Source organism: Achroia grisella, unplaced genomic scaffold (assembly GCF_030625045.1).
Source record: "Achroia grisella isolate CSIRO2021 unplaced genomic scaffold, CSIRO_AGI_Agris_v1 utg241, whole genome shotgun sequence".
Lineage (NCBI taxonomy): Eukaryota > Metazoa > Arthropoda > Insecta > Lepidoptera > Pyralidae > Achroia > Achroia grisella.
Genome location: NW_026712734.1, coordinates 2040532 through 2056297, shown reverse-complemented (window position 1 = coordinate 2056297; position 15766 = coordinate 2040532). Strand labels below are relative to the sequence as shown.

Here is a 15766-nt window from a genome sequence, read left to right as displayed (position 1 = left end):
AAGAAATATTATTACTTGTTGTGCGAGTATACTTAATGTTTTTTACATATCATGAATCGCATATATGTGTATCATCCAATCAACAAACCAAATATTTAGTGCTGCGCAATAGTAAGCTTCATAATATTTTCTTTGGGAATAAAGTGGTATTAATTTGCTCTTCTGGAATCACGCAATCTAAACATTTATGTATAGACCGTCAGTAATCTTTATTAGTGTTCATGGTCCACACCTATACCTATATGAAGACAAACTATAGTTTTTATGAAAAAAATAGCCTGGGCAAGACGCGACGCGCCGCGGCGCCACTGGCGGCGTTGGCACGAGAATGTTTCTGAACGTCTTCCCATCTATTTTGTTAACATCCGCCTGATTCAGTATTGGACCAAATCGTCTCGTAATCGGTATGAGAGTAGAACTTATCGCGGGAATACTCAATTTTCTGCGACGCCATTTTCCTCTACAGTGTTTTTAACCGGGACGATGTTACGAAAATTCGTAGTGCTCCTATTCGATATTAAGGAAGTGTTCAGTGAATCTCTTATTAACGTACTTCTAAAAGATAGATTGGAGACGATTCTGTAAAATTTTGTTTCTAATTTAATACTCTCTATACTTTCATAAAGAATTAGTTTTTGATTTTTCTTCAAGAAGTATTCAATTGTGTGATATTTTCTTATAAGGTTAATATTATTATAGTGGCGCTGGTATCGCCCTAATTGTAGTTTTTATGTCTTTGTTTGTACGAAAATATATTTAGGTATTGGAGATAGGCACGTTGCTTAAATAAGTGAAAGATATTGTCTAACAGTATGTCTGGACTAAAACGATGTATAAGTCAGGTATCGATGTTGATGACAGGAAAGCCAATCAACTCATCAGAGTCTGCTTGGAGAGAGGAATCGCTAAGGTAACATTATAAAGTACAATCGATTCAAGTTTGTTTCTTCTACTGTATGTTTTGATCTTTGTTTTTCCAATACGAATACAAATATTATGCCTGACGCACAACAGATTGTAAAGCCAAAAGAAAGTACAGATCTTTGTGCAACTCCAAATATTTGGCAAGTCAAATAGTTTCTACTAAGATATTTCTCAGAATAACTAAGCTTTGACAAGGTATTAATAGTAAAATATTGTGAAATTTATAAACATGGTTTCTTATTAAATTTATCAACCATTTTCTGTAAATTAATTTTTAGCAATAAATATAACAAGTACTTGCAGCAATAGACGTTCTTTATATAGAAATATGGTGATTATAAAATACTGCCACGCACTTTTTATGTCCTGTGGTTTCCTGATAACCGCCACATTAAAATAATTACACAGTTTATGATTTTCTTAATATTTAATGTGTAGGTATCGTTTACAAGTTTTCATAACTTGGTTAGCTTAATCGTCGCGGATTTAATTGTACTTAGAAGTGCATAAAATATTCACAATGATTATGCGGTCGTAAAATCTGTCGCATTTATTCATTGGATGTGGGTGGAACAGTAATTTTCATACTTATTCAACTGATTTTCAAAATAAAGTTATAGATTCAACTAACTAAACAGTTTTATAATTCTTTTGCAATCATTGGAATTTTATTAGGGTTGGTCTTGATTATAGCGAGCTCTTTCTGGAAATACGTATATCAACTCAACTAATCGCTTGATAGTTACTATCTACTATAATACATATACTAATATAACTGTGTAGTGGTCCGTAGTAGAACAACTCTTTCCGATCCGACTTCCAAAAGTCATAATACAAAGAAGTCAATCGTATAGGTATTGAGTTAGTGATTTAGTTTAAATTTGACCTCAATGGACTGAAATTGATCAATCTATTACATGAGTCCATCATCATTTGTACTACCTAATTATAATAGCTACTACCTATCTATCTAAGCTACGCGCACATTAATTGGGTGTTTTTAATTAGTATTAATTAAGCTTCTTGTCGAATAAAGTGACATCACTAACCATTATATTATTATGTATGCTAGGTTGTACTTATAACTAATTCCTCTACATTATAGCTATAACTATTCTACAACACTATATATCTATCTATCTAAAATAAACAAAGTAAAATCAAATCGCAATCATTTAGATATCCTCAATAACAAGTAAAAAATGTTGTTCGTATGGTGGTAAGGCTTAATGGTGTATGGTATGATATATCAAATCATGTTTATACCAAATGGGAAATAAATAAAAGAAACCAACAGTCGCTGAATACCAAAAAAATACATTATTATTTATCATTTGCACATGAAAAATAATTTCTAACCTTTTTTGGTTAGATAAAAAAATTCAATAAAAGTATTTGTGCTGATAAATTTAAGTGGTACACTTGGTTTATGTGGTGCCCTAATACTGGATAACACTATCTAGAGTGCGACGTAAAATCCTTAATATGCACTCACATATTATCTATATAAGCGAAACACCACTTATTCACTCACGATATCTACTGAACCCAAAAGGATACAGACATTTATACTTTGACAAAGACTTTAGAAATAATATGTCGTAAAATAATTAGAAAATGTAGATTTAGAACATCAAATTATGTATCAATATATAAACTAGACTAGAGTGCCATAAACTAGAGTATTTGCCTCTTGTTTTTCCTTTTTTAAATTATATTTAGTAAATATAATTTCTTGCTCTCACTATATCTTAGCTGTATAAATCATAAAAATATTTCCTCTAATCGATAAAATAATGTCTGTTACTAAGTTAATAATTAAATAGATTTGATTGATTTTGATGATTAAGACCACGTGTATAAAATGCAAAATTTTAATTTAAAATATCAGAGATATAAAACACATAGAAACGTAGGTACCCAATTGCAATTGACACTTGAAAATGATGAATATTGTTTACATACACTTTTGGGTGATTCGGGTAGAACAATGACCGTAATATGATTTTATATCAACAGAAATCAATCGTAAGCTATTGAACCTTTGACATACATTAGGCAGTGTTTAATTACCTACTATTTATTCATTATACTTTTATTTTTTATTATATTATCTTGGATAGATATCCTATTTCTCTTTATTTATTTAGAATGTAGGATTTTGTACCACAAATAATTAATCTTAGAGTATTTACTATTAAGCTAGAAAAAAACAAATTCTACTACAAAAAAATCATCAATCTATAGGTAAAAACTATGGGTGAATTAACGAGCTTCTGGATTTTTCAGTTGGTTGAAAGATAATTAACTAGTTAATCATGGTAGATAGTTACTTCAGAGCCAGTAACCTCAACATAAGAGACATAGCATTTTAGTTTTATTTTAGTAATCAATTTACGCGTTTTGCACACGACGCGTATCGCTAGACAGCCATGGAACTCGGTTGGGCAATGGGTTAATATAAACATCCACTATGACCCTATCTGCATATAGCATGGTGACAGCGTTTTCAAAATGCTTTACTTATCACGCCTATTATTCTATACTTTCACTGCCGAATTCGACCCTGCAATAGAAATACAATTGAACGCAGAAGACTTCTTACCTATCTTTGGTAAATACAAATTCTATCTCATTTCAGATACCGTCAAGCCCGTTATGCAGCTCGTCGTGTAAGAAAGCGCGTCATCTTCAAGCACGGAGACTGCAACGTCGTCCAATGGAACGTGGCCAAGCGCAGACGCCGATACCTTCAGGACATCTTCACGACACTAGTGGACGCTCAGTGGCGCTGGACGCTGCTTGTGTTCGCTCTCTCGTTCATCCTCTCCTGGCTCTTATTTGCCTTGATTTGGTGGCTTATCATTTTCACCCACGGCGACCTCAGTCCCCAACCTGATTCAAATGTTACCCTTATCCCTTGCCTTAATAATGTCAATACCTTCACTGGATGCTTTTTGTTTTCCGTCGAGACTCAGCACACTATCGGCTACGGTTCCAGAACAACAAACGAAGAATGCCCAGAAGCTATATTTGTTATGTGCATCCAGAGCATTGTCGGTGTCTTTATTCAAGCTTTTATGGTAAGTAATTTCATTATTATGATCATCATTATCTAGACAATGAAAGAAATGCAAAATAGTCGCTCCTACATCTGAATAATGTTCACTTTATTCTATTATATTACTCAAGAAAATCATACTATTGCGATGTTAATTAAAATACACTTCAACTCGAGATGCAAATATTTTAAAGCACTATAAATCAACGTAATATCTTTCCTTGTCGTAAACACTGTATTATGTATGTTTATAACAATGTAATCAGTTATTTGAATATGGGATTCTTTAAAATCAGTTATAATGTAACATAGTCAATATGAAGTAGTCTATCCCTGTTCTATATTTATTGATATTATGTATTATAATTAAAAATAATCTTCGAACTTTGAGACGATTATGATAATAATAAAATAAGCTTGGCAACATGCCAGACATAAAAGTACCAAACTCTATAAGCCAGATGTTCTCTTCAAATAATTACCATCTTTTAATATGGTGCCCACCGTTAAAAAACAGTAAACTAACACTTTAATACACTATTAGTACCTGCATAGTATTTATACACACTAGGTGATCTTAAATTATTGGTAATTTTAAACACTAGTAACCTCGGGATGATGGTCTCAGTTATCCAGTAGCATGGCAGTTTGCAACAAGGTTATTCTAATTTTAGGTGGGCATCGTGTTCGCAAAGCTCTCTAGACCAAAGAAACGAGCTCAGACTCTCTTGTACTCCCGAAATGCTGTCATATGTTTGCGAGATGGCCAACTATGCCTGATGTTCCGTGTTGGTGATATGAGAAAATCGCATATTGTCGAAGCCCATATTAGGGCACAGATAATTCGCCGCAAGGTATTTTATTACGACAAAACGGAGACTGGTTAGTGATTGGGGATTTCAGTCAGCACGCTTATCAAACGTCTATGTTTGCACTGACTCCACACTCTGTTCTTTAACACCATGAGAGTTGAATGCTGAACGGGATATTTAGCTGAACAGGTTCAGATATCAACTTTCATAGTTTTGAAATAGTAGATACAAATATTTCAAAACTATTCTTCTTTCTTGTCCATAGGTGGGTCTAATATTCGCGAAGCTGGCTCGAGCCAAAAAGCGTAACACCACTCTCCTATTCTCAAGGAATGCGGTGATTTGTCTAAGGGACGGAGAATTCTGCCTACTATTCCGCGTCGGTGATATACGCAAGTCGCATATACTCGAAGCTCACGTGCGTGCTCAGATTATACGCAAAAAGGTATATTATAATACGTGATAAGTATTTGTACTTTTGTAATTTATACATAGATTGCATTGATTTTATGTGCTGTATCTAGAAACTTGTTCGTAACCCATTTTTTGACCCATCTATGGACATGCATAATTTGCACAGCGCCTATTTGTTTTCTTGCTTTAACCCTTGCTTTATTAATAGTTTTATAAGTGGTCACTTAATACATAAATGACAGTCTAAATGACTGAATTTAGAATTAAATATATGGAATAAAAAAATATATGTTTTAACAATTAAATTAATATATATATTTGCCTATATAATAAACAAACAAATTGTGTCTACTGGCCTTATAATTAGGTGCACGTTTAAAATGTTTTACGATGTCTTGACGTCCGCGTATGATTTCAATTGAAGCTGACCAAATTGTTTATAAGTTGGATGACTAATGTCTTCATAACAATATAATTTTTACTCCTCAATTCTGTTTATTACATAGATTATTGGCAATGAACAGTACCTACCTACATGCTTTGTGAAGAGGTTATGAACGATATATTATGAAAACATGACAGATATTGTACTATAGTATTAACACAAAAGAAATAATAAAAAAACATATAGTCGTTTCTTTTTTAATATGATGAGTATTATTAGATATCTTTATTGTTTTTAGAATTTGTGTTTTAAGTGACTGCCTGTTTCTGTTGTTTAATTTTGTGTCTCTCTATTCATATTAACCAACTAACAATCCAGTTTAATAATGTTTGTGTAATATGAAAATTACATTAGTTTGTATAATATACCAATAATAGCAAATGTATATTTTGTTAATATTTCATTTATTTAAAAAAACTATGTATTATACTGGATACTTAAATTTCTTTAGGTTTTATTTCATACAGATATTCTAATGCTATTAATAACAGTATGTGTTAACAATAACAAAAAAAAAAACATTTAATTAGTTTTGTTAGCATGCAAATAGTCGCTACATGCAGAATTCTATCCTTGCGTCGAGGTTAGCGGTGATCTAGCATCAGCTTTGACACAGCAATAATGCTCTTAATATTGTAGAGAGAGAGTTTAGATTGCTTTAGCACTGACAATGTAAAATTGGTGTCACTACGGCAATGAGCGTAGATGTAACACTAGTGAAATTATTTCTACGTACATTCTGCTATTTAAAATAACTATGTGGGTGAAAGTTATTTAATTTTATCTCTTCTAAATGCACGTTAGTATTATTATTAGACAGATATTAATAATTCCAATTACATTATTATATCAATGTACTTACTGGTAAATTAGTAGCAACTTAATAACGATATACGCACATATAAATTCAGTATTTAATTCCAAAAGCAATTTATAATATCTGTCCATACATGATCGCTTAGTTTTAAATCTTTAATTAACATTTAAAATAGTAAAGTAACAGTATTGCTACTTTTCTTTATCATGTTCTTATAATTCAACAGACAACCAGAGAGGGAGAAGTACTGCCATTCTACCAGCAAGAGTTGAAGGTGGGGGCTGACGGTGAAGAAGACAGACTTATGTTTATTTGGCCAATGACTATAGTTCACAAGATCAACGAGAAATCACCGTTGTACAACCTATCTGCTTCAGATATGTTAAGGGAGAGATTTGAAATTGTTGTTATGTTAGGTATGTATATCAATTACATATAATTTAGTTGTACCAGTCGTATATACGTAAGGCCAGAAAAGCATTGACCCTATCGATTGTGACCTACTTCCGAAATTAGAATTCCGAATTACTATTATTTTATAATTGGTGTTCATACAGAACATTACTTATAAGGTAATAGGCCTTATTAAAAGAGTTACGTAGTTAAATTAAGAATTATTAGAACTATTTTAATGGACTTCAGTCGAAAGTATATTTTGTTAATGATTAAGCGTACGGAATCAAAGTCAATTAAGATTATAATTGGTAAATATATCATGTAACGTATATATTGATATAATGGCACGTTTATTTATATATACCATATGTTACACTATATATCATTCGCTTCAAGAAACTCTTTTTAAAAATAAAACTTGTCGCAGAAGAATTATAACTATATATGAAAACAGCATATGTCATTGGCACTTCCCTGCGTGACGGCTGTTTGGTAATTTGCCCTGGATCTCTGCGCACGAATAATTTCAATTTGTGTACTGGTCATAATATAATTTAGGTATCTAGTATGCATTACAAAATATAGTTTACACAATGCATTATGCGCCTATTGCAAGATTACATATCCGAATATTCGGATCGAAGAAATTAAATTATTAAACGTTAAACACATCGAATTAGAAATAGGGACTAACGGGATCAATTTTCCAATAATATTGTAATAATAATATTTGACTGTGATTACGATAAAATATGCAATCTTCAGTTTAAATTTCGGTAATTTAACATGCATTATTCTCTCAGCAGATAGAGAATATAATTCACTTTACAATTTTCGCCAGCAACAATAAAATTAACAGGGAATCCCTCAGTACAAACTTAGTATATAAAAACATCCTCAAATAGCTTATACCGGTTCTATATTGATATAAAACTTATGAATAAATCAAAAGATTGTAAGGGGAAGTACTGTAAATTTTGTAAATATTAAAAACTATGTTATACCTTGCAAGGTATAATTTAGTATTTTCAACATTTGCAATACTACGACTTTTACTCACATTTTATTGTAGGTATAATCTAGTGCAGTAAATATAGTTAAATTGTGGTATTATAGTATTATAATATTATTATACTATAGTATTATAATAATAAATTATATATATCATGTGTAAATTATCTCAATATAATTCAGATCCCATGTAAAGCACGGCATCTGTGAGATTCTCATTGTTGTCAATAATTTATTATTTATTTATTATCAAATAGTCTAAATGGGTGCTTCTATATTTTCCAGAGGGCGTGATTGAGTCTACCGGAATGACCACACAAGCACGTAGTAGTTTCTTACCATCCGAAGTACTATGGGGACACCGTTTCGAAACCATGGTGACATTTAGAAAAGACACAGGAGAATATGAGGTAAACATTTCTAAATTTATTAATGATTTCATAGCTCCATGGCTGACTAAGGATGAAAAAAAAAACACGACGCTTCGTTATGTATTCTGATTATTTGCATGAACGTGGGTGCAAATAAAAATCTATATGGTTTACTATATACATCATATTTATCCTCTTGATTTATTTTTATAATGATTCATTTGTATAATCATCGGTATTGTGAATTGAGTTCCTAATTTGTTTTAAGTTCTAAATTAAATCCTGAGGTATCAAGGAAACATATGTCGCATATATTTACCTTCCTTACTATTGACTACTACTGTAATAGTACTAGTTTTAATTTTTATTGTTGCTTACTTTAATACTTATATGGAAAAGATATTTAAACATTACAGATCAATATATTTGCAATTGTTGATTGTGTTTGAGTACAATATTGAGGACCGAGCAATGAGGAATAGATTTCCTCATTGCTTAGATTTCCTTTTGTTCTTTATAATTATGTATCGAACTAGATACTCGCAAAATTAACAGACTTATTAGATATATATTCATGACGATTTAACTAAAGTAAAAATAATAACTTCCATAGAACAGTAACAGATGTAGTAATTTAATAATAATTGCGTAGTATTAACTAGCCATTATCAATAAGATATAAAGTTATACTTTTATTTACCTTTTATCTTTGGTGGGGGTAATTTAATCAAGAATATCTATCACATATTTTTATATAAGAAGCAGAATGTATGAAATTTACTATAAACAAATTTATGTTAACGATATTTGCAGGAGTTATTAATTTACACTATCTTTATTAGTTTATTCACTGAATGCCGATCAATTAATTTTAATTACCATATTAATGTAGGATTGGGTCATTCACTCAATTTATTACCTCCTAATTGTAAATATTACATACATATCTTTTGCCAATATTATCTCACGTAAATAAACAAATGAAACCTCCAGACATCCTAGGTGGTCAAGCGGTTTAGCAGACCATTTTATTTCCAATGGACCCGGTTCTATTACTTGCACGATTGAAAAATTTTAATTTCAAGAGTATTAATTATTGGTTGTATTGGTGAGCGTGTTTTTTGTATATATTATGTATGCGTTCACAAAAAGAAATGTAGGTATCTAAGTATTTCAATCAGCTGTCTAGTACCTAGCGTCATAACGCATAACACTAACTCTGATTAGCTTGGGACTATATGGCACTGCGTGAATTGTCAAGGGTTATTATTATTTATATCAAATTGCAATAATATAATGGTAGCAGCCGTACAGTCTTCTGAGGGTAGTCATCCCATTTTATGTTACGAATTATGAAAGAATAGAAGTGAACGATATTTTATCATTCCCATATTATTTTAGTAAGAAATATATCTGGTTTCTTTATAAATTGAATAATAGTAAAATAAATTATTTTCCAGGTTGATTATACAAGATTTAACAATACTTACGAGGTCGATACTCCATTGTGTTCAGCAAAACAACTCGACGAGCTCAGGGCGACTGTTTCCACTTCACAAAAACTGGGTAATTACATACTTATCTACTGACAGTATAGTGTATTTTTATCTTCAGAATGTCGAAGTCTTGTCGTATTGAGAATGTGAAATATTAATAATTGGCTTTTAATTCTCCACTTATATTAGATCCGTGTTCATCAATAGGAAGTTAATATTTTTATTTATTGTAATTTGAATGGTAAACAAGCAAACTTACGTACTACCTGATGTTAAGCGGTAACTGTCGCCTATATTCAAATTGTTATGACAATGAAAATTTATTATTAATAACCCTCGCATTAATTCAATATTATTCTTATACAATATGAATAGTAATTAGTATACACGTATAATGCAATTATTTGTGTATAGTAATTACTATCTTCGGTTTTTATTCTTTCTATGAAACTGGAATAGCAAACCATCTGACGGTCCAACTGATGGTAAGTGGCTACCATCACCTATATATATATATATATATGTAAATATATATATTGGCACAGAAACACGTACATCGCTACTAAAGTGTCACGTACCCTGCATCTATATGAAATAATATATAATAATATACTTACGAAACATTTTCCCTATCAGATCGCATGCTGGGAACCATACCGAAGACGTTCTCCAACGACACCTTAGACCTCAGCTCCGTCGACTCGATGTCCCTTGACGAACATATTGAAATCAAGATCCCCGAATCCCGTGTACAAGAAAATAGACTGATGGCGCAAAATAATTTTGTTCAAAACATAAATGAGAAATCTAGAAATCCCAGTCACACGCACTTAGCAGTAGAGAACGGGCCAGAGTCGTTGCCCAAAAACCATATGGCTATGGTTGGAGATATAAAACATACAGAGCCAAAGGAAGGTCATATACATAGGAGTCATAGTCACGCTAGCATGAAGAAAGTACACGGGCATATCCCAAACGGTATTGCCCATGCTATTAATGGTCACGACCATAAAATAGATGAAAAACATAAAATCAAAAAGTGAGTTTCTTTTTCTGTGTTTTTTAATTGCATTAATTCTTAATAAAGTGTTGGGTTAGATTTAAATGTGTTTTTGCTGTAAGTATTGATAGCGCATATCCTAAATTGACACGGAGAAAAGTTTTTATTCATATTCATACGGGTAGCACCGTAGGAACTGCTACTCTTTTTTATAAATCACTAACAGTCAAAGAATTAACTACTTTGGTCCAATATTCTATGTGTATGTAAGTTGAGTATAACTTGGTACAACATAGTCAAATTAATTCCAAATTAATTTTATTTTAATATTCATAACTAATTGATCTTTAATATTCCTTATAGATCTCCAACTACAAATTCCATAGAAGAGAAGATTCCACCACCCATCCCCATTTTGGTGACGAGTCCTGACCCGGAGGCCTGACGCCCACTACGAGAACACAACACTACTTCGGACTTCACGCACAAACACAAACGCAATCTCAACGTCCGTTTCTCCATCAGCAACGAGAATATCGAGAACTTCCGAGTAGAAATAGATGAATAGTAGAAATTAAGGAACTTAGCACACAGGGCCATGCAGTAGCATCTTGTCAGTTAACTGAGCTTAATTGATAGTAGTTGAGAGGTATAGTTAACTTCATATATATACGATCAATACTGGTTAATATATTTTACTGAACATATATATTGAATATGGTCTAAATTGACAAAATTTTCTTGATATATATTCCGATTATAAATAAGAACTTCGTATTTATGACACTATGTGACATAATATTTATGACGATGACTGTACCTACTTATTATCAATGAGGATAAAACATAAGATTACGATTTATTTAGAATTAAGAACATCTTTAAGGTGTTTGCAAAAAGATATTTTAACTAGTATTTATTAGATAGACATCGTAGAAACTTGAGTCCCATTATTTAGAAGGGGTTAGAGTAGTTTAGACTGAAAAAAATTGCTTAATTTCTAATTGTTAATTTGAATACATATCGTCAGCTAAATTACCAAAATACGTAACTCCCAATTGATGAATCATAGACGAACAAGTAAAACTGTTTATATTAAAGTATGTGGCTTTTATGAAGTAATCAATACACAGACTTCAAAATACTACATTAAATAGCATTAAAAATCTTATTTCGAATATATTTTGTGGGGTTATGCGTTTTGATATTAGTCCAATGATATGTAACATTTTTACATATTTTTTTTTCATATCGGAGCTATAAGTACAAGATCGCTTAAAGGGTACAACGGGCGGCACAGTATATATCCTGTGATGTTCTTATGTATTTTTATTTTTTTGACAGCCACTTTGCCACTTGTATAAATATTTTTTAATCGCTTATATGCATCAAAATTTTTTTTAATTGAGCCTTTTGAATTACTGTAATGTCTGACTTAGTTAATTATTTCGAGACGAACTGTAAAACAATAATAAGAATAGACTGCTATAATGTATAAAATGGAGGAAGTATAATGCTTCTAAAGTAGTATACTTATGCCAAAATGTATTATTATCTATTTTAATGATGATAATAAAGTAGCTGGTAAGTAATTTATTGGTGCTTTTATAGAAAAATGACTCGCGTTTCTTTCTTTGGTATAAATTCATTAAAATTAAATTTGGTTTACATTCATTAAAAAATAGTTTAGTAAAGGGCTACAATCTCGGATTATTTCTTTCAATTAAGCATGAAATTATGTCGTGATTCAAAATCCACTGTCCACGTTATTACCTTATAATGAAAACTAATGAAATAGGTACCTAATTATTATTATAGATTCCTTTTATTTTAGTTGTTTCCTTTTATGTAGTATATTTATAATATATAGATATTTAATAGCACATACTTTTGTTAGGTAAATATCCATTTTACCTAATAAATGTGGCTAACTTTTAATAAAACTCATGTGTGTACCAGAAATTTCGGTCTTCCTTTTACAAATAAATAACATATTCCCATTTTAAATAAAAATAAATAAATATTGAATTCAAATTAGAATTCGAATGGAAGAATCGTCAGTACAGATAAATATAATTCATAAATTCTACTTCATGTATATGTAGTACTACAACGGCAAACATCGATGTACCAGATAGGGTTGTATTTAGATCAAGTATTTATTTAGTTAATTTTATTAGCTGTAGAAAATTGAGAATATGCTTCATTGACACTATTGTATTACATTAATTAAAGTATATATAAAAAATTATGAAAATGTAGAAAATATCTATAATTTTCTAAATTTATCTCCCAGTATTCTTTATTGATTATTATGTAATTCAATAAATTACATTGAAATTGCAAATTTTATAATTTAATTAATGAAATTGAAAGTTTTTACTTATAAATTTATTGTGTGTGGTTATAATATAAAAATGTCATTTAATATTAAAAATGTTATCTAAATACAATATACAATGTGAAATCATTTAAAATGTCAAGACAGAAATTATTTTATAAATGCAATATTTATATATTGAAAAAAAATAATAGTACAAGTCCTATTAGTAAAATAGGCTATATAAGTAACTATCCTATTAATACTTTAAAAATATTATATCAGTAACTATCTAGTTTGTTACCGACTCTTAAATGATTATTAAAACTACAATATTTTGATACTGTAATGACTCAAATGCTATCCAGTTACTTAAAAGAAGCTTTATGGATCGAATCCTACATATAAAATTAATTGTTTATACACATTGGATAAAATCCAAATAAAATGGTAAATAGTCTATTATAAAAGCATCTACGTAATTGAGTTGTGAATATTACTGAAATAGAGTGTACATTAAAAATGTTAGCTGCAATAAAACTGTTTTTAAATGTAATGATTATTTTGTAATTCTTAAATAAAAAAGTTATTGTATACATAGTAATTTCAGCAAATTCGTTTCCTGACCATAGACCAATTGTAGTGAGTGTATATATAAATTTTAACAAGAATTATACTTTGGTGTGCTGGTATGTTGATGTACAACATCAATATGCCCAATATTATGTATTTTATTAAAAATATCTCCAAACTGTTATAAAAAATACAAATAACATTATTTTGTACTAAATATTGTTTACTTAAATTCGATTATTATATATTCGAATATAGTCAAATTATTGTGTATTTTATTAATAATTAAATAGGCTTAGATTTAAACTATATTAATATAACTGTTTGCTACATTTGCAACCCTACATGTATTTTTATATATTTCATTATATAGTTAGATATGTAAACAATCACGTTTCAACCGTTCTATATATTAGTGACAATATCGATTTATCATAAAGGGAACAAAAAGCATTATTTTATGTATTCTTATACTTTTAGTAAAAATTTAGACACTGTAATTAACAGAGAAAATATATGTGTAATAGTTACATCTTAACGGCCTGGTTATAGACGCTAAAGTGAATGTAAAAGCTATATTGGTTTATACTAAATAATTAGATTTATCTAAAGTTGAATGTATATTTAATATCGTGTACCTAACTACTAAATACAATGTATTAAGTACTAGATATATTAACCTAAAATGATGCATAGATATTCAATTGGTGATTCCTTCTAGTGATACTAATTATTGTATATAAATTGGTAAAACGCTTATATTATTGTTAATTACGGTATTAAAATTATGTAGAGCGATGCTTTTTGATCCTAATAAGTGTTGCTTTGTAAAGAGATAGATATCTCTGGATTTATTCTAAACAATTTGACTTCGAATTTATTACTGATAACTATTAGTATTAAAAAATTGAAAGATTTAATCTGTGGACTTTACTAGCTTTCGTATTTCTGTTTGGATATATATTCTGTATTCTGCAAATGTATACAAAATATAATGAAACAAAACTTACGCGTAGGTAAAGGTTTAGAGTAATCCGTATTACTGGGTCATTTAATTGTAAAAGCAAAGCTAACCAGTTGCTAATTCAGTTCATCATCTTATAACAAAAATAAGATATTTTAAAGTCTTGATTTAAAGCATTCTATGCCTTTTACATGTAGGTAAATTACTTTCATAACCAATTAGATTTCATTTTCATAACAAATTAAAACTGAAGATATATTAACGTCAGTAAAAGTCCACGGGCGTGGGCCTCAAGTGGCGCGGGCGCTGCTGTTGACATTAGTCCAATTATAAATATTTGTATTATACTGATATAATCAGAAAAAATACATTATACTTTATCTATAATTTTACGTGTTTTATTGAAACCTTACCTTTTTATTATTATTTGCTTACTTAACCAGTGTGTTCACCAAGTAATATTTTATTAGTGAAGAGTAATTTCACAGATATTTTGAGAAGTGTGGCAATGATATGTAGGACAGTGACGGCCTCGGTGGTCTAGCGGTTTAGCACACCGCCTTACTTCCGATGGTCGCGGGTTCGAATGTCCGGTACAAACGGTACAAACATTTGTATTCATTATGATTGCTTGTATCGGTCTGGGTGTTTTTTCATAAATACATACATATTTACGAAAAAATACATATCTTTGTATTTGTATCAGTTACCTCGTACCCATAAAAAAAGTTGTAGCTAGCTTAACTTGGGTCTAGATGGCGCCGTGTGAATTGTCCTGATATTATTATTAGTATTTATAATTCCCTAATATTATTGGTGAATAAGACATGTTCTCTAGTACTAAGGGCTTGTAGTCCATTATCAGGATTCGTAGTAAGATAATACGAATAGTAATGACAATTTTAATAAAAATTATGGATGCTGCTATTTTAAACTACCAGATCCGAAGACTTCTTGTTTATGACTCTACATATTATGGTAGTTCAAATTACTGACCAGTAAGGAGTTTTGAATTTGTTTATAAATATATTTTTACGTAGATATCAACCATGTCTAGAAATAAATATATTTTATAAATAATATCACAAAATAAAACAGTGGAAGTTTTATTTAAAATAATAAATATTAATTTTATTCTAAAAGTTATAAATAAGTACTTGAT

At 30.1% G+C, this 15766-nt stretch overlaps 1 protein-coding gene across 4 annotated transcripts in view; it reads left to right on the top strand.

The window, feature by feature from the left end:
• LOC131842474 (G protein-activated inward rectifier potassium channel 3-like) overlaps nt 1-12575 on the top strand; it is a 42819-nt gene extending 30244 nt beyond the window's left edge. Inside the window, exons 1-9 of one of the 4 annotated variants that reach the window (XM_059191000.1) lie at nt 356-581; nt 761-910; nt 3566-4007; nt 4660-4839; nt 6700-6889; nt 8166-8290; nt 9712-9817; nt 10384-10786; nt 11111-12575. In XM_059191000.1, coding sequence (XP_059046983.1) covers nt 813-910; nt 3566-4007; nt 4660-4839; nt 6700-6889; nt 8166-8290; nt 9712-9817; nt 10384-10786; nt 11111-11192 — 1626 coding nt within the window. In that variant the 5' untranslated portion in view covers nt 356-581; nt 761-812 and the 3' untranslated portion in view covers nt 11193-12575. Of the gene's footprint in view, nt 1-354; nt 911-3565; nt 4008-4659; nt 4840-5062; nt 5243-6699; nt 6890-8165; nt 8291-9711; nt 9818-10383; nt 10791-11110 lie in introns of those variants that run through there. The other 3 variants (XM_059190999.1, XM_059190998.1, XM_059191001.1) reach the window with 3 other exon arrangements.
• Nucleotides 12576-15766: the final 3191 nt, after the last annotated feature.